The sequence below is a fragment of the Saimiri boliviensis genome, chromosome 2 (assembly GCF_048565385.1).
Source record: "Saimiri boliviensis isolate mSaiBol1 chromosome 2, mSaiBol1.pri, whole genome shotgun sequence".
NCBI classification, from domain to species: Eukaryota; Metazoa; Chordata; class Mammalia; order Primates; family Cebidae; genus Saimiri; species Saimiri boliviensis.
Genome location: NC_133450.1, coordinates 32,073,113 through 32,092,545, shown reverse-complemented (window position 1 = coordinate 32,092,545; position 19,433 = coordinate 32,073,113). Strand labels below are relative to the sequence as shown.

General features: G+C 40.9%; 1 protein-coding gene across 17 annotated transcripts in view; it reads left to right on the top strand.

Annotated features, from left to right (window-relative positions):
* The window catches only part of SIPA1L1 (signal induced proliferation associated 1 like 1), a 391,460-nt gene that overhangs the window by 330,174 nt on the left and 41,853 nt on the right, over positions 1–19,433 (top strand). For all 17 annotated transcript variants that reach the window (XM_074393047.1, XM_074393044.1, XM_010335233.3 and 14 more), the window contains 2 exons: positions 5,134–5,403; positions 18,274–18,420. In XM_074393047.1, the coding sequence (XP_074249148.1) occupies positions 5,134–5,403; positions 18,274–18,420 (417 nt within the window). The remainder of the gene's footprint in view (positions 1–5,133; positions 5,404–18,273; positions 18,421–19,433) is intronic.

Sequence of the window (19,433 nt, the reverse complement as noted above, 5' to 3'; positions counted from 1 at the left end):
ATGTAATACAAACACACATGGATTTGTGTGTTCACATGGGAGAGTCATTCATTTTGAAAAAGCAGCTTTTTAAAAATGGATATAGTAGTTCAACAACAAAGAAGTGGTATTTAATTAACATGTAAAGCCTGTAATCCCTTTGGAGGCTGAGGCAGGTGAATCATTTGAGGTCAGAAGTTCAAGACCAGCCTGACCAACATGGCGAAACCCCTTCTCTACTAAAAATACCAAAATAATTAGCTGGGCATGGTAGCACATGCCTGTAATCTCTGCTACTTGGGAAGCTGAGGTAGGAGAATCGCTTGACCGAGGAGGCAGAGGTTGCAGTGAGCCTAGATCGCCCCACTGCACTCCAGCCTGGGCGACAGAGGGAGACTCCACTTCTAAATGAATGAATAAAATGTAAAACAAGGCTCTTTTCCCTGTTCTTGGAAAATATGCAGACCCCTTTATGAATTGTTTCCAAACTATACTTTTTTTGAAGAGAAGAAGGGATAGAGAGAGTAGAGCAAACTTTCTGAGCCCCCACTATATGCCCTACATTTTCTCTTTTAATCCTCATGGCAGTGAAATGGGAAATGTTCCCTTGTCCCCTCACAGCCTGTGTGATGGGGGCGTGGCTCACTTCTTCAGTGCCCCACTGCTCAGACCACTAGGGGAGCATGCAGATGGGCAGGCTCTGGGGCTCCGACCCCATGGCGGTGTCTAGGGGGTGTATGTTTACAGCTCCTGAAACCCCGGGAAGCCTGTGTTACAGGGTGCTCTTTTAGTTTTGCTCTTTTAACTTTGCCATCTGTAAGTGATTTGTGCCAACCAGCTCAATTAGATCCCTGCCTTATCACACGGACAGAGGGCTCTCTGTATCCCGAGGTTTTTGCCTTGGTGTACCAGAAGAAACAACCACCTGTGGGCTTTGAGAATGAGTGCAAGGTTTTATAGAGTGGAAGTAGCTCTCAGCAGATGGGGGAGCCAGAAGGGAGATGGTTTTTCCCTGGAGTCAGGCTGCTTGGTGGCCTGGGCTCTCCTCCGACTGCCCCAGCCAAACTCCACGTGATTTTGCTGGTGCCTGTTGGTGAGTTCCTCTTGATGCCCAGCCCCATGTGTGTACCTCCACCTTTGTGTGCCTCCACCAGTGTGTTCCTCTCTACGTCCAGCGCTTCTGTTCCTGTCTTACTAGGGTCTTGGGTTTTTATAGGCACAGGATGGGGGTGTGCCACACCAGGGTTGTCTTGGGAAATGCAACATCTGGGTGTAAAGTCAGAGGAGTGCCTGTCCTCAGCTAGATCCATGGGGTTGGAGTGCTAACCAGTACCACGCCCTTCTCTACCCAGCACTTCCCTTCCCCGCTTCCATATCATTTAAAAGGACCATACTCTTTCCTTCCCAGCACTTCTGTATCAGCAACTTCATTTTTATTAAAACGATGATGAGAATGAGATTGGGAGAAGTAAATTTGCTGTCCAAAAAGTGGACGGAACCAGTTAGCATGACAGCCCGATGGACACAGTCCTGGGAGACTTTACTGGCAAACCTCCCTAGAGTGAGCAAGCCCCTTATGCAGGACTTGCCTGATTTCTCACCTCTCAGCTGTCGCCCCCCTGGAGTATGTAGCCAACATCCATAGATTAGTGTCTGTGACCTCTAGATCTTCAACATCATTTCCAGGACAAGATGAAAAGTACCTGGATGAACAGACTAAACTGTGATGTTCTGGATGGTATCATGTGGAGTGGCCTACCCTTTATTCTGTTGAGGGCCAGTAGCCTGTAGTTCTTAAAGAAAACAAGAGCCGTTCAAAATGACAAGCTAAAAGTAAACTGGTTACATAAGTCCAAATTACCTCTTAAATAAGAACAGGTCACACCATTGTTTCTTCATTTTAAAAATCCAGTATTTTAAAGTGCTAAAGCATACTGCTTTAGAGTGAAGAGGGCAGTTAGAAATCATCTCGTTCAGATCTCTCAATTGTCAAATAAGGAGCTTTGATCCAAAGAGTTTGTGTGGTTTTTTTCCAAGCCAGAGTCACATGACTTATAGGGACCAAGCCATCCTCAAAAATGAAACTTTTCTAACTTGTGAGTTCAGTATTGTGATCTGTTCAATTTCCTAGTCACCCATTTCTCTGTATTCCATAGGGCCTTAAGGAAAAAGGAGAGAGTTATGAGAAATAAGAGACTAAAAGAGAAAGAATACAAAGACGGAAAAACAGAATAAGGAGATGAGTGGCTTTTCCATTAATTTAGGGTTTCAGCAGGTCACCTCTTGTCACGTTTAGCATTGACGTTGTAATTCTTGCTCTTTAATTGGGTTTTATAAAAGTTGTTGAGTTTTCCTTGGAGAATTGGAATGTTTTAGTTAATGACTAAAATAAGACTAACCTACAGGTAGATTAATTCTGTGGTTTCAAATCCTGGCTTTGCCACCTGCTGGTTGTGTAAAGTTGGGCAAGTAAATCTCTCTAGACCTCTGCTTCCTCCTCTATAAAGTAGGGATAATGATAGCATCTACTTCATAGAGTTGGGGTAATGTGGCTAAATTAGTGCCTACCTCATTGTATAAGTATTATTAGAGTTAACATTCCTCAACACTGAATTTTACTTAGAATGATATAATGAAAACCCTTTTAGGAAAGCTTATACATAGCATTAAAAGCCAGATTTTATCTGCATTCTTCAGTCTGTTGTGTATTTCCTGGTTCTACATATCATTCTTCTGTTGTGCAGAGATAAGTAAGAGACCAGGAGCCAGTGATGGTTACCCTGGCCATGAAAGGCAATCAGAAATGGCGAGTAGCTAAAGTTTAGCTCTGTGGAACCTTCTGTGCCTTTTCATTGCATATGAATGATCTCGCCCTGCTCAGACTTTATCATACTATATTTGGCCAATGTAGGATATGAAGAAAGTTGCTAGTTATATGTTATGAGTAGTGGAAATAAAATGTAGACTATGGGGAAAACAGCGTCTTTGGCCAGAGAAGTCTTGTAGCCAGTTTTCATACTAAATGTTAAGCAGTTTAAAAGTTATTTCAAAGAGTGTTTGAAGAAGCCTAAAGATAAAAGTAACTTGTCTGTTTGATATTACATTATTATTGTTATTGTGTCTGTTACCATTATCTTTATTTTATTTTTTGCCTGATGCAAAATGGACTTGAAACAGCCTATGGAAGTACTTGTGGCCCGGGTACGGTGGCTCATGCCTGGAATCCCAGTACTTTGGGAGGCCAAGGCAGGTGCGTCATTTGAGCTCAGGAGTATGAGACCAACCTGGGCAACATGGTAAAACCCTGTCTCTGCCAAAAAATGGAAAAATTAGCGGGGCGTAGCAGTGCATACCTGTAGTCCTGGCTACTCAGGAGGCTGAGATGAGAGGATCACTTGAGCCCAGGAGGTTGAGTCTGTGGTGAAACTTAATTATGTCACTGTACTCCAGCCTGGGCAAGACAGCAACACATTGTCTCAAAAAAAAGAAGAGAAAAGAAAGAAAGCAGTTTTACAGTATCACAAAATAGAAGCTTAGCTAGGGGATTTGTGGTGGAAGAGGTAGTAGTGAAAGCAAAACATGGTCTAGGTGAAAATTTTTGGAAAGTTGGTGCCGAAAATACCTAACAACAAAGTTCTGTACATGTGCTGGTTCCTAGCAGCCAAGAGAAAGGGGCATAGATGATGTTTTTCTTTGAATCTACAAGTTAAAACAGAGCATTGCTTATGAGAAGCAAAGCTAGTCCTGATTTTGAGCAAAAATGAAATTTTTCTGTGGATTATTATACATTTTAATCAATAATCCTTTGATAAAATGTAACATTTTTGCATTGTATTTGTAGATCCAGAAGACTAGATCTTTATAATATGCCTTATTTAGTCAGAAATGAAAGACTCTAAACTATACTACAGTGTATTACCTCTTTTGTCAACCAAGAAAAAGGGTTGCAGTGGCATATTTTTGTCATAAATATCAGAATCAAATCTTGAAATTATATCAGAGCCTCAAGTAGTATTCCTTAATATTAGAGAAAAAGTTTTATGACATAGTAGTCATTAACTGTTGAAAGTAATGTCAAATGTGCCATAAAACAATGTTCTACAAACTACAGACCCTAGCTCTCAAGTAGATTGTAAAATCAATTTAGGACATTGCACCCAATGTATTTTTGGATGAAATGTATTCAGAACATAGCAAAATGGAAGATAGGAGAGGAAGGATGTGCATCTGTGTGTGTATGGGTGGTGCCGTGTCCCAGTGTGAAACGTATCTCTAACTTAGGTTGTATGTGGTGGTGCCGTGTTCCAGTGTGAAACGTATCTCTTACTTAGGTTGTATGTGGTGGTGCCGTGTTCCAGTGTGAAACGTATCTCTTACTTAGGTTGTATGTGGTGGTGCCGTGTTCCAGTGTGAAACGTATCTCTTACTTAGGTTGTTATCTGAAAATTTTGAAAGCCATTGCCATTAAAACTTAAAAAGGATTGAGTGGATCCTTGAGCATAGGGCCAGATAAAGGTCACCCTTGGCTTTGGGGAGATTTGGGGGACTGATAAGGAAACCCCAAGAAGAAAGTACTCCTTGGAGATGCGAATTGTACCAGCAGCTTCACACATCTGCCACTGCACACTCTGACACCCTTGCACAACCTTTGTAGCCCGGTCACAACGTGCAGTGACAGGTGTGTGAAGCTGTGTGTATACCCTTTTGGAGCCCGGTCACAACGTGCAGTGACAGGTGTGTGAAGCTGCGTTTTTACCCTTTCGGAGCCTGGTTGCTGTGTGCAGTGGCGGGTGTGTGAAGCTGCTTGCATGCTGTCAGGTATGCCCCTGTCATGCTGTCCTGGTGGCTTTTCCCCCTCAGGTCTCAGTAATCTGGCCACCCCCAGGGTGATCATGGGTCCCACTATTTTTTAAAGATTCCACATCTAACACTCATCAGTTGGGATTGAGTAAAGGAAAATGCTACTGTAATACTTCCTTCCGAAGTTCTGGTTTTTGAAAAGAAAGTAAGTATAGGGCCTGAAGATTGAAAGGTGGTTTGAAACATAGGGTGAAATTTTAGATCCATTTTAAGGGTTAATGAGAATCAGTGTGATTCCACCAACAAGAAAACGCAATACGCATTGTGTTTCTCCCTGTGCCTTACCCGTAATAGGAGCTGCTCCGAAACCTACCGCATGCCAGTTATGGAGTACAAAATGAATGAAGGCGTTTCATATGAATTCAAATTTCCCTTCCGAAATAATAACAAATGGCAGAGGAATGCCAACAAGGGGCCTCATTCACCTCAAGTCCCATCCCAGGTGCAGAGTCCCATGACCTCACGGCTGAATGCTGGAAAAGGAGACGGGAAGATGCCTCCTCCAGAAAGAGCCGCCAACATCCCTCGAAGCATCTCCAGTGATGGGCGCCCACTAGAGAGGCGGTAAGTGTGCCTTCAAAGGTTTGCTCTACATCTCTGTCCCAAATGTAAATAACACAGACCCATAAGCACCAGTTTTAGGCCTTCTCATATTTTACTAGAAATGAAGAATTAAACTGAGGTGCATACCATAGTGGCTTTCAAAGCATATACAGTTCCAAAGCCATAGGGATAAACAGAGATCGATTCTAGCAAAGCCTTCAGCTCTGCACACTGGTGTTTTGCTTTGCTCTTTAATTTCCATGTGATGATCAATAGATGTCATTACTACATGCTTAGTGGCTCTGTGGTTTAGAATTCAGCGACTCTTTGGGGTGACAGTGACCATATAAGAGCAACAGAATGCAGGTTTTTGGTTGAATATATTAGTGTCACTTTATTAATAAAGGCTTATGGGAAGGAAAACTAGTATAGCACAAACATTTTTCACTACTCTGAAAATAGGAAAGAATAGTGAGGAGAAGATGATATACATGAAGGTAAGTTAAAACACTTAGTCCTGAGTAAAATAAGCCAAAGGGAAAGGGACCGAGTGATCCTGGAAAGTAAGAAACCAAAGATTGTGGTTTAATTGAAAGTCATAGAGGGTTCCCTTGCAAGAGGTAACTCTGCCTTTACAAGGATGCCCTGGCACTTTTGTCTGGAGTTAACAGTAAACTGCAGTATTTTGAACTAGAGTCCAGGCCTAAAATTAAACTAGATTAAGTACTTTTAAAATGGGAATAGAATTTGTCTATATAGATTATAAGTAATTGCACTGTAAATTTGGTTACCTTGAATCATGTACACTAAAGGAGGAGACAGTTTAATTGAATAATCTGTTAGTCATCTTCTAGAAATCAACCTTTTTTTTTTTTTTTTTTTTTTTTTGAGACAAAGTCTCACTCTGTTGCCCAGGCTAGAGTGCAGTGGTACGGTCTCAGCTCACTGCAACCTCCACCTCCGGGCTTCAGGTGATTCTCCTGCCTCAGTCACCCAGGTAGCTGGGATTACAGGCACGAGCCACCACGCCTGGCCTAGAAGTCAACTTCTTTTTGTCCATCCACTGTCCTTTCCACATCTCTTCTGCTTGCCTCGATCACATCTCCGAATATTCTTGTGAAAACCCTTAGAGCTAGGCAGAAGTCTGTATTCCGGGAACTGTGTTGGGGAGAAGGGAGAATCCAAGTAGAAGCCATAACTGGAACCTGACTCATCTGAGCGGCAAGAACCAGGTCTGGCAGGAGCAGGATGCAGTGGAAAACGGTTCCCATATACACATTAATCTTCACCACTTCAGTTTGGGAGCAGAGAGCAGGAAGCTTTAGAAATCATACTGTGAAGTCTTTATCTTAGTCTGACTTTTGAGCTGTTGCATAAAACTTTGCCACTTACCTATTTTAGCTTACTAGGATATTGTATAGAAATTTAATAAAAACAGACAAGTAAAATTTAATTAAAATAGACAAACCAAAAAAATAGTCATCTTTCTACAATTTCTCATTTCATCCTGGAACTCTATTTCCAGAGCCTTGCTATTTATCTCAATAAAAGTTTCCTCTCCCAGAGTGGCCCCATTACCATCTGGACTCCTCTCTCTTCCCTTATTTTTGAGGAGGAAAACATTCAAGAGACCTCTGAGTAAATTCTTTGTTCGACATATTCCAGACTTGGCTGCCCCTGAGGGGTGTGCTAACTGAAATTTATGATTTGGCCCACATTTTGAAAGATGAACCCAGGAAATCATTGTGTAGAGAAGGACCTTTTCCCCCCCTCAGTGCTGTTTTCTTTCTCTCCAGAACAATCAGCAGGCTTTCACAAGTGAATTTGGCTTTGTGTCATTTCCTTTATACAATATTCCATTAGAGAATGTATTTTGATTCCATGATGAATTTAATTTCTGCACCAGAAACTGAAGCTCCTTGCCGGTCATACTGACCTTCAAAAGGGAAAAAATTTTTTGTAGCTCGGTATCATCTTTCGATGGGAGCAGTTTTTAGTGCTAGAGAATGCAGAACTCTATTTTTTCCAGATGTAGGTCCTTGAGTTCTAGAGGTAATTTCTGTGTGTACTCGTGTCTGCCTTTCATCTTTACTCCACCCAGAGGAAAATACATCTCGTCAAGGGCTCCTTCTAGAAAACAGTTAAAGTAGTTTGTGAGGCTCCAAGCTGCAGAGTTGAAAGGTCCATAGCTGGGGCTGATGAGGTTTTCAGGAAAATTTAACCTCTACTCACTGCCCCCTGAGTCTCTGATATATGTTAAGTACACTAGTCTAGGATTTCAGATCTTAGGATGCAGGGCTGAGATGACTTGTGAGATTTCAGTCCTGAATTTCCAGGATATTAAGATGATTTGGCTCATATTCATTTTTAAGTATATGGTAATTGGATGGATATTCCTCTTTTGTGAAAATTTAAAGTTAGTTTCTTACCACATCATTCCTAATTTTTAATAAAAATATCTTTTTAAGTTTTATTTTTGAGGCATAAAGAGAAGGTACAGTAAGTTGAATATTCTAATCCAAAAATCTGAAATCCATAGTACTACAGAATCCAAAACTTTTTGAGCACTGACATAATGCTGAAAGGAAATGCCCATTGGAGGATTTCAGATTTTCAGATTAGGGATGCTGAACTGCAAGTGTAATGCAAATATTTCAAAATCCAAAAGCATCCCAAATCCAGAACGTTTCTGGTCCAAAGAATTTGGGCTAAGAGTTAGTCAACCCATGTTTCAGAACTTTGTTTTGCTACTGTGACTCCAGGAATATTTGAGGATAGAGCAGATTCATGACTTTTATCAGAAATAACTTCCAGAGTCCTTCTTGAGTCCCCAGAGCCATAAAGTTCACTTTAGAATATAATTTTCTCCATGAAATTTAGTAAAATGTAACTGAAAAATTTAAGTGTACCCTTTGTAGTCCTACTGAGAACAAAATACCTTATTGAGATCTAGAAGTGAGGAGGACCAGGGCACCCCTCATCCATCTGACTCTCCCTGTGTCAGTGCCATTGAGTGGCATTTACATTTGTACCTAGGAAACTCACCAAGTATGATTCGGGCCTTTCAGAGGAATCATAAATCATGAAAAGAAATGACAGGGTCTCCCAGACCTTGAATCTTGTCCTGCCAGTAATGGCATGGCCTGATATTTATGGTTGTTCCTTGCATTCATTTTTTTCTCCCCCAGTTAGGGGAATTGTATTTGACCATAGAGAAACCAGCTATACTTAGGCTTAAGTTAGCAGCCATCTCAAGTCTGTTCTGCAGCTGGTGTTCCCCAAATCTGCCCACCTAAGTCACCATGGCTGGATCCAGCACAGTCCATTTTGGGTGAAAACACTAATTTACTGCTTGTAGAAGCATAGTTTTTCTTTAATTTGTGTGTAATATCCCAGACCTAAAGGGCATTCGGAACAACAACAACAACAACAAAAACTGTGGAATATTTTTCCTTTAATATCAAGGTCAGGATTTTTATGACATACTGAAATATGTGGGTGTTTTGAGTTTTAATAAAAATTCTTCAGTTGGATGATGTTCTCTATACATAGTTAAGAGAAACTGACATAGTAAGAACTGGTGATCCATTTGCCATCTAAATAAAGTCTAATTTCTATTTGGTTTGAATATATGAGTTTTATGGTCTTCGGGTGGCTTTCTGATTACAGAATTTTACAGTATTTGTGGGAGTAGTATTTATTGACAGAATTAACATTCATTCAACAGAAATAGGTAATATGATACAATCACTATTTTGGCCTCAAATTTACCTAGAGCTTAAGGGTAGGATTAAAATGAATATTACTGGCTGTGGCACACTGAATTTGATACATTACTGTGTTTAAATGTAATGTGGGATCAGCAATAAAACCCTGATGTGTGTTAATATGCTTATAAAAGTTGAGCTCTTTGAGGGGGCTTTGGATAAACAACAGACATCTTAGCATTTAAAATGATTTTCTTCTCTCCTTTTTTAGGCTGGTATTACCAGCCTTTATGTAAATATTTGATGTTAGAACTCACTGAATGCTGACTTGGTACTTCTGAGTTTTACCTGGATGTCACTGTCACTCCACTTGAGTCCTCTGCATGTAACTCTGAGAAGCTGGATAGGGGCCTTTTTTGTTTTTGCAGCCTCCCTTCCTCCTCGCTTGCAGACTCCAGCACCATATAGGGTATGAATATCATGGAAACAAACTGAAAAGAGTTCTCCTCTCAGAGAGCGTCATAGTCATATGACCGTTCCAGTCTTGATTTTTAAGGAAATGCTTTCTATGTTTGTTATTTCATATAGATTCTAAGCTAATCTTCCACTGTGTCATTTTCTGCTTTCAAACCAAACAAGCACCGTTTAACGTTTACTCTTCTTTTATTTCTAGTATTAGCTGTGGTTAGAAGCATCAGGACTTGTGCTTTCCAAATATTGCCCCTTTTGATCACAACTTTGTGCCTAGTCACGAGGATCCTGAAATCATGACAGTTTTGTACTTCACTGGGATTGCTCCAGCTAGGTCCCCATTGCCCATTGACTTCCATATTTCCTTTCATTTCTTCTTCTTTTTTTTTTTTTTTTTTTAAAGACAGGGTCTCACCCAGACTGGAATGCAGTGGCACTGATCTTAGCTCACTGAAAATTCACACTCCTGGGCTCAAGCCGTCCTCCCACCTCAACCTCCTGAGTAACTATTACTGCAAGTGCATGCCACCGCACCCAGCTAATGTTGTAAAAATATTTCTTATAGAGACAGTGTCTCACTGTGTTGCCCAGACTAGTTGTAAACTCCTAGCCTCAAGGGATCCTCCCTCCTCAACCTCCCAAAGTGCTGGGATTGCAGATGAGACCCACTGTGCCCAGCTGACTTCTACATTTCTAAAGCTTCTGGACAGTGTTAAGTCCTTTGCTTATTTGATACCATTCACTAGTCCCTCCTCCTTCAAATTCCATTTCCTTGTCTTCCAAAATTTTTCCTGATTTTTTGGTATCATCAGCTCTTTGTACCTATCTTACCACCTTGAAATTTGTTTTCCCCATTTCTTCCTCATTTTTATTTGAATCCCACACTGTGCAGTTCCTCTAGATGGTCCAGCTGCTTTAGCAACCTCAACCGTCATCTGAATGTGGGCAGTTCCTTAGTTGATCTGTTTTGCCTCGGTCTCTTTTTACTTTTTATATTCATATACCTGACTACCTATGGAACATCTGCATTTGAAAGTCACGAAAGTGTCTCACATTCACAAGTTCAAGCTGACTTTACCTTTTTCACTCCTACCCCTTTTTCTGCCTCTTCTGTCTCATGTGTTACCCACCTTGGTGGACAGCTTTGCCATCTACTTGAGTATCCAGAGCAGAAGTAGGATTTGTTGTCAGCTTCCCCTCCACACACCATCATCCCATCTCCACACACATTCCTGCCATTGCCTTCAGAGTTCTCATTTTGCACTAAGATTCTTTTGCTTACCTAAACCGTTGCCAACAGCCTCCGGATAGAATTACCAGCCTCCCCCTGGAAAGGAGACCTCATAAAAATGGAAATGCTCCTCAGGCTGTGCCTTTCATTATAGCCTTTCCATGGTTCCATACAGCCTTTAGGATCAAGTCCAACTCCCCAGCAAGTGTGCCTGTGTTGGCCAGGTGCTATGGCTTATGCCTGTAATCTCGGCACTTTGGGAGGCCAAGGCTGGTGCGTGACTTGTGCCCAGGAGTTCAAGACCACCCTGGGCAACATAGTGAGACCCCGTATCTACAAAAAATTTTTAAAAAATTAGCTGGGTGTGGTGGCACGTGCCTGTAGTCCCAGCTACTTGGGAGGCTGAGGTGGGAGGATCACCTGAGTTTGGGCAGTTGAGGCTGCAGTGAGCCATGATCATGCCACTGTACTCCAGCCTAGATGACAGTGAGACCCTGCCGCTCCCAAAAAGTTTACCTGTGTGGCCTTGCCTTTCCCTTTTCCCCTGTCGTTGTCAGCACCTCCCCACCAATCCCTAGGCATGTGAGTGGCTCTCTCTCCTCTGCAAGCACCGTGTTCCCCTTGATGATTATCCTCCCATTTCTACCTTAATTGCCCTACTAGGAATGTTCTTACCACCGCATGGTATCTTCACTCACAAAATTTATTAAACTTCTCTCTAATGTTATTTGTCCATTTTTTAAAACTTAGGCTGTTTTACTCATCTTTGTATTCCAAATAACCACCACAGACTCTGGCATTTAATAGGCTCCCAATGCACTTTTTAAAAAACTTTCTTTGATAATCACACCAGGAAACCCCATAGAGTAGTTTACCATCTTATGTCTACACTTCACATGGTAGTCCAACTTTCTACCCAAAGAGTTTCCCCAACTTTCCGTTTGTGGCAATCACCCTTTAATATTAAAAGAACTTTTTAAAATAACCGGGGACAGCATTTAATCTATCTTGGATAAAATAAACCCATTTCCTTTTATAAAAATTAAATGATAGTTCAAGGCGAAGCACTTGATAGTCTGATAAAGCTGTAGCATTAAAGGCAGATTTAAGTACGATTCTTTGGTTTTTGTTGACTAAGTTTAGAATACTTCATTTTAAAAGTATGTTGCTGGTAGAGCTTTTCTAAAATTGACTCAAAGTGAAATGCAAGATCTTTTTGATTGACTCCTTCAGAAGGTTTTAGTTGAAACTGAATTCTGGTGTTGTATTTGTCAGCCAAGACAAGAGAGAAGAGCAGAGTGCCATATTTAACTTAAAGTCAGTGGACTCTGAAGGCTCCTGTTTTCACTCTTCACAGGAAACAGTGCACTCTGGCATCCACGTTAGGATTAGAGCTGATGTGTTTTGCAAGTTCACATTTTTAGATGATACTTCAACAGTGGTTCCTATTCAGGCATTCAGGAAATAGGCACAATGGCTTGAGCTTGGCACACCTCCCAGTTCCCCTTCATTTGTAAACTCCAGAGTAGCCCAGGAACAGGAGGAGGATGCCCCAGCACAGTGCCCTGCTCAGGCTCTTCAGTTACTTATTAATCATTCCTTGGGCCTCAAAAGTAGCTATTCTGCACTCAGCCTAGGGAAATGTTTTTATACCGGCTTCCACTCTGCAGGACCACGTGTGTATTAGTGTGACTTGCCTGGTAACTCCTAGAGGCTCCAGGAGTGTAGGCTGTGCTGTGCAGGGGCCATGATTTGCATCCTGGCTACACTACTGGGAGTGTGTGGCTCTGGGCAGGGTCCTGTCCTTCTGTACTTTAGCATCCCTGTGACTCAAGAGGCCCCACCTCTTAGAGTCTGTGAAGATTAATTAGCGTAATACAGATTCAGCATCCCTTATGAAAATGTTTGGGACCAGAAATGTTTCAAATTTCATTTTTTTCTTTTAATTTTGGGCATATTTGCATTAAACTTTGCTGGTGGAACATCCCAAATTCAAAATCCAAGTGCTGTTCACAAAGTACACATCCGGAACAGAGGAAGAGACCAGGCACAAGTTGCTTGTAGTTGAACACAACTTGTTCAAACTCTAGTCTGGATATAGCACTCAATTAAATCACCTTGAATCCTTGTAGAGATTTTTCTCTCTCTCTCTTTTTTTTTTTTTTTTTTACGTAATTCTGGAAGCTTAGTTGATATACATGGCTGAAGACAGAGGACTTTAACTTGGTCCTGTTCCCTGGTTGGATAGCATTTTAATTGCTAAGTTGTGGTAAAAATACTGTGCTTAATTATGGACTCAAGCGTTCAATTTGTCCGTCACTGCTGCTATTTGAAACGCTCTCAGTTGTTTATACCACCACCTCACTGTTTGCACTTGGGTTGCTGAGAGCCTTATGTCCTTGTGCATATCTCACCTTGGAATAAAAAGTAGGAAATAGAATAGACATGTAATAATCCTACCTAATCAGTTAGGAAAATATTCTAACGTCAACTTCTAACGTAGAATTCCTTACCCATAAGTTGATAAGTTGTAATCAGTCATAATCTGGAGTGATCAGTTTAATAAGTATCTATTAATCTTGGCACTATATATATCATCCTGTGAGTTGATTCATGGAATAGGTTTAGTGGAGGACAGGGTAGTTATATTAGAAATCTGTGTGTGTGTGTGCACGTGCACGCGTGTGCCCTCTTCTCTTTTAGCCTGGTGTGAGACTCTGTGTTGTGTGTGTGTGTGTGTGTGTGTGAGCCCTCTTTTCTCTTTTAGCCTCGTGTGAGACTACTTCTAGAAGAATGAAGGACTTATCTTGGGCCATCTCTTCCTAATGTCCAACCCCTTCAACTCTGTTTTCACTGCAGTGAAATGCATTGCATATAAATGAAAAGCTGGTGTTAAGTGTAATATTAACTATAGTCAAAAGACGGTGGAAATAATGTCTGTTGATGGTGATGATCATGACTTTTTCAATTGCTGCATACAATAAAAAAAGCCCTGGTGTTTTAGTTCAGCAGAAGGAAGCCTCAGAGAATGTTTAGTATCAGCTATTTTTAAAATGTTTATTTATTTCTTGACTAAATTTATAAAAACATAGGAAAGAAAATATTCTGAAAATTAACGTTAAAAGATTTATAGAATTCCTCTCTGACAGTGACCAGAGAGCATTCTTTAGAAAGAATATTGCCTGTATTCAGCAGAATGGAAAGATCTCAACAGCAGTTGAAAGCAGTATTAATTTTCATCCTCTAAACCTATTGGGGCATTAACACCAGACATTTGGGGCTCTTTAAGCAGAAAGATCTGAATTTGTCTCAAAAGAGAAGAAAAGACTCTTGTGATCTTGCTGTAACTTCACTGGACTTAACAATCCTTAAAACAGAGTACACTTGTGAGGTGGGGTGGGGTGGACAGAGATTCAGGAGGTCAGTGTGCTGCTTTCCCTATGTGAGCCAGTGTAAGAGCTACTGCTCCCAGTTCTTGAAGCACTTCTTCAAAGTGGCAGGATAGCAATCAGCCCAACTTCTAATAATCAGCCGCAGGCTATCTCTGCAGAAGTGGACTGCCAGTACCCAGCCAGGCAGTGCCTCCCACTCTCCTACTAGGTCTGTTTTCAAATAATATTTGTGTGATAGTATCAAATTGAGAGTATTTGGAAAAAATAGTAAGTCATCAGAATAAGGGCTAATTCTGAATTTGTCTTTGCCTAGCATACATACATCTAGAGTCGTAAAAACATTTGGGTGGCATTCCAGCATTTGCTTTATGTGTCTTCTATGTGTGTGAACAGTCAGAAAACAAAGCCACTATTGAGTTATATAAATGCAAAAGAGGGATGGGAATGAATGCCAACCTTCTGGAAATGCTGTTTTTTCACTTTGGGATAACTCCAATAACCAAATAGAATTTTCTGATACATTTGCCAAATAAGAAAGCCGAGGTTGAGAACTAGCCTGAGACATCTTAACTTAATATACGTTTTGGAGAGCAGGGTAAGAAAAACAAACTCTAAATACAAATGTAAAGGTTACGTCTTGACTTTTCCTATGGAATTATGTTGTTACTTCCTCATAGAAGCATAAACATTTTAACATTCACTGTAAATATACTTCATTGGCATTACTTGTTTACCCCAAGACAAAAAAATCATCAGACTCCTACATGTTGCATTAACCTTCACTGGGTTAATGTTCTGCTGCAGTCTCCTTTTTTCTATTTTTCTGTAACACCTCCTCTCCTTTGCAGTAAGAAAGTCAAAGCAGCTATGAAATGAAGCCATATTTGAAGTTTCTCTCTATTAGGTGTGTGTGTAAGAGCCAAACTCTTCAGGCTGAAAGGAATGTGGTATTTTGTTACATTGGGATTCATGTCATTCCTTAATCCTTACTTGGTTTTCTTTTTCATAACCAACTCCTCTCATTCTTACCCCTTTCAGATCATCTTACAGTTAATTACTTTAGAAGAATAGTGAGAAATTTGTGCAATGTCTCAGTGGAAAAGAATAAAGAGAAACCCATGTTCTGGTACCCAGATAAATGTCTTTTGATCTTCTCCTGTCAAAACACATGACGTGAAGTAGAGATGAACCAGTATCCTGCTAGTCTGTGGCCTCACCATACCTGCCCCACGCATACCCTACTTCCAGATCTGGCAACCTACTGAGAGTGTCAGTGGGTGGTTGGCCCGTATTTCTCACACTCTTTATAGCAACAATGAGATCAACAATGGTAATAGGAAGATTTCACAAACCCTGCCCCTTTTTCTTCTCACCACATTTCCCAAACACTGACATCTCAAGTCTCCGTATTTACCCCATTTTACACTAGTTAGAACAGACGTTGTCCTAAGTTCTTTTGCCATTAGAGGTAAAATTGATGATACTCACATGGGTGTTTGGGCTTAGACATAATTTTATCACCAGTAACTCTGTTTCTTTTTCTGGCATTTTAGAAGGCATATTAACTTTCAGTCTGTCATAATTGCTTGTATTAAATTATTCACAAATGTTGGCACTTCATTATTAGTGACCAACTATTGTTCAAGGGATCTAGCCCCACCATAGTTCAGAACCCCTGACTTGGTACTTGTCCTGAATCCCCCTTTTCTTGTTCATTTTCTACACTGCTGATGAGGATTCTCCTTCATTCAGAAAACATGTTAAGCACTCAGAGATGTAAAGTTAAATAAGGCTCAGTCCTGGCCCCTTAAGGAGAAAATCTTAATTCAAATTAAGGGAGAAAAATACACACAAAATAACTGTTGTATACGACATGGTATAATGGTGCAAGGAACAGACTCTCATGGGATTTGAGATTCTAATTTATGAATTCAGAGCTATGATGTTGGGATCCGGCCTTGAAGAGAAAGGATTTTATGTGAGTAGCTAGCAAAGGAAGAAGGCATTCCAGGCAAAGAGAATAAGATGAATAGTGTGAATGAGTTGAGTCAAAACTGGAACACCTCAACTGTCACAGAATGTAGGGTGCATGGAGCCATTAATGGGGATGGAGATGAAAATGGGTTTGGTCACATAGTTCAAGGCCTTAAAGAGGATCCCAGCGGGCTGGTCCTCTATTCTGTAGGCAAAGGGAAGCTTTGGATAGGCTTTTAGCCATCGGGTGACTTGGAGTAAGAGGGTGGGTTGGGGCGTTTGTAGGAATGGGGTGGAGAGATCCTGGAAGTCGAGAGACCCGTTGGGACACTTGTACTGACCCGGGCTGAACATGAGAGAACTCAGAAGCCCATCAACAGGTTGGAAACTAGGTATCTTCTTTGTCTTTGTGTTTTCAGGACCAGCACCAGAGTGCCGACACACAATTTGTGCTCAGTAAATAGTAGTTGAACTTAATTAACCCAATTGACTGGAAGGTAAAGAAAGGAAGAAAAGAAATGGCTTAATCATGTTTAGCTTGACTAGTCACATGACTTGTAGTTTCAAGTTGTCCTGTGAATAAAGCCATTTTGTGGTACCAAAAAAAAAAAAAAAAAAAGAGAGATGTTTGGCTTGAGATAACAAATATAGAAAGGACAGTTTGGGGCATTAGGGAATGGGTTAAAACATATTAGTCTTGACAAGGTCTGATTTGGATTGCTGGTGAAGGGTGTCTGTGAAGGGTGTCCATGAAGGTGCTTAGGAGACAGTGGAAACAAATCTGGGCTCTCAAATCAGATCTGCCCCTTGGGCATGGATGAATTTGGGAGTTGTACTTTTTAGTATCTATCCTTATTCTTTTTCTGTTTGAAAAGCTTCTCAGCTTTCTGTATCTGAAGCCCTATCTGGCCCTCTCAGAAGATGAGTTGGTTCACTGTGGGATAGGGCCTCTGCCAGTGAGGCAGCTTTCATCTCAAGGCTTCAGAACTTTGACTTGCCTTAGGATAGCTTTATGTGTAAGTTGTTTGAGCATGCAGACCCATTGCAAACTGTCTGAGTTTAAAAACAAAACAAAACAAAACAAAAACCCAGGCCTTCTGTAGGGGACAGCAGTAATTTAGCATGAAGTGCACTGGACTTAAGAGTCTAGATACCTGGCTTATTGTGAACTTGAATGATGACTTAGATTTCATTTCCTAAGTTATAAAATGGAGATGACCTCCCCTGCTGTAAGAGTCAAGTCATTTGTGCCAGCATTTGCTTCTGAAATAAAATACCTTTGTTACTTAGGGTTAGCTTACACCTAGTCACAACTGTGAGCACAGCATCACTTACTGATATCCCTGTAGTTGCCCTGTTGCCTACCAGCGTAGAGGAGGAGAGGGGGAAAATATGTCTATCCTGATCACAAAGCCATGGTTTCTGCTTTGACAGCCAGTTGGCAGTGTGAAGGATCCATAAACTTCACAGACAGATACCTGAGGTGCCCATGTGGAGTACACGTCTATGGTGATATTATATACATTGAATAATTCTAGTTAAATTCAACAACTGCAGTTTACACATTTTTTCATGGAGGTTTTTATATAGTGTTACTACTACCATCAAAAATTATAAATTTTACTAAATAGCAAAATCTGAATATTCATTCCAGACTCTGAATAATAAAATTGGAAAACAAAGAAGCACACAAAAAATGTACCAGTGTGACTGTGGTCATACACTCTGGGAGGACTAGTGTGAGAAATTGGAATTAATTGCTATGTTAATGTCACTTGGGTTCAATTATCTTCTGCTCTGCCATACTAAGAAACTGCATGAGCAATTTAGCCAGTTGAATTCTGTTAGCTTTTGGAAGCATACATGTTTTCTAGATCTTTTATTCCCTGTTATTTTTTGACACCCACCCCCACCCTCTTCAAGGCAGTTTTCCAGCTGTTCCCCTAGGGAGTCATTTTATGGGAAGGTTTCTTTTGTAGGCTTCCAGCTGGCTTCATTTTCACTATCTCCATGAAGTTGCTGTTTTTGTCACATTTATATGATATTATCCATCGTGCATTGCCTTGGGATTTTCCTTTTGAATTGTTGACTTCATGTTTCTGCGTTGCACATGCAGGCTGTCTCCTGGTTCGGACATCTATGTGACGGTCTCATCCATGGCTTTAGCAAGATCCCAGTGTCGGAACTCTCCTAGCAACCTGTCTTCATCCAGTGATACCGGTTCTGTGGGGGGCACCTACAGGCAGAAGTCCATGCCCGAAGGGTAGGTATGCGTGTGTCCCATTGTACATGGCCCCTGTTGACATCATTTCTTTCATCTGGACTCAGACATGTAAAATGACTTCCGTTCAGCCAGCCTTGATCAATTTGCAGACAAACAAACGAGAAAATTTAGTTAATATTCCAGATAGAAAAATGCCTTCGTGGCTGGTTTAAACTACTTCTTAGGAAGTTTATCTTCCTGTAGCCTCTACAAAGAACTCAGTGGCAAAGAAATCAAATTGCATTCGTTTGTCCGTTATGTATATATTGTTTAGTTTCACAGTTCAGATTTTGTCACTTGTTATTTCCTCCAAAGTGGAAAAGACACCTGCACAAGTTTAGGATGGGAATGAGAGGCAGTTAAAAAGCAAAACTGTTTAAAAGACATTGGACCTGTTCCACCCTCCTTGGAGATTTATTTTTGGACCACACAGTTTAAGGAATTCCAACCAGGCAGAGCAGGTCCAAAGAGAGGGCCCAGGTATATGAGGAGCTTGGAGACCATTTGGGAGAAAGAACTGAGAATGTGCCAGCCGGGGATGAGAATTGTTGAGGTGCGGAGGCCACAAGCTTTCTTCCGGCACTCTTAGGTGAGGGATCAAGCTTGTCTGTGAGAACAACTGAGGCCAGTAAATGAAAGTTACAGAGAAGAAGGTTTTGGCCCATTTTGAGGAAGATATTTCAGAGCTGTCAGCCTGCCCTGGAATGAAGTAGATGGCCTCATGAGGTAGAGTCCCTGTTCACTGAATGTATTGCATGTATCAGCCAAATGATTACTTAAAACTCCTTCAAATCTAATTGTGACTCTTAAACTACTGTAGGCTTCTCCAAACAAAGGAACAATTAAACTCTTCAAAAACAACACCGAGTAAAATTTAGAACAACTTTTGTCTGAGCTCCTCAGGACTGAGTATCCCTAATACTCTGGCATACAATAAAATGAGGGTGGGGGGCACATATGAGAAATGAAATTGTAAGTTCATCAGATGAAACTGTTTTTCAAAGGAAAGTTTA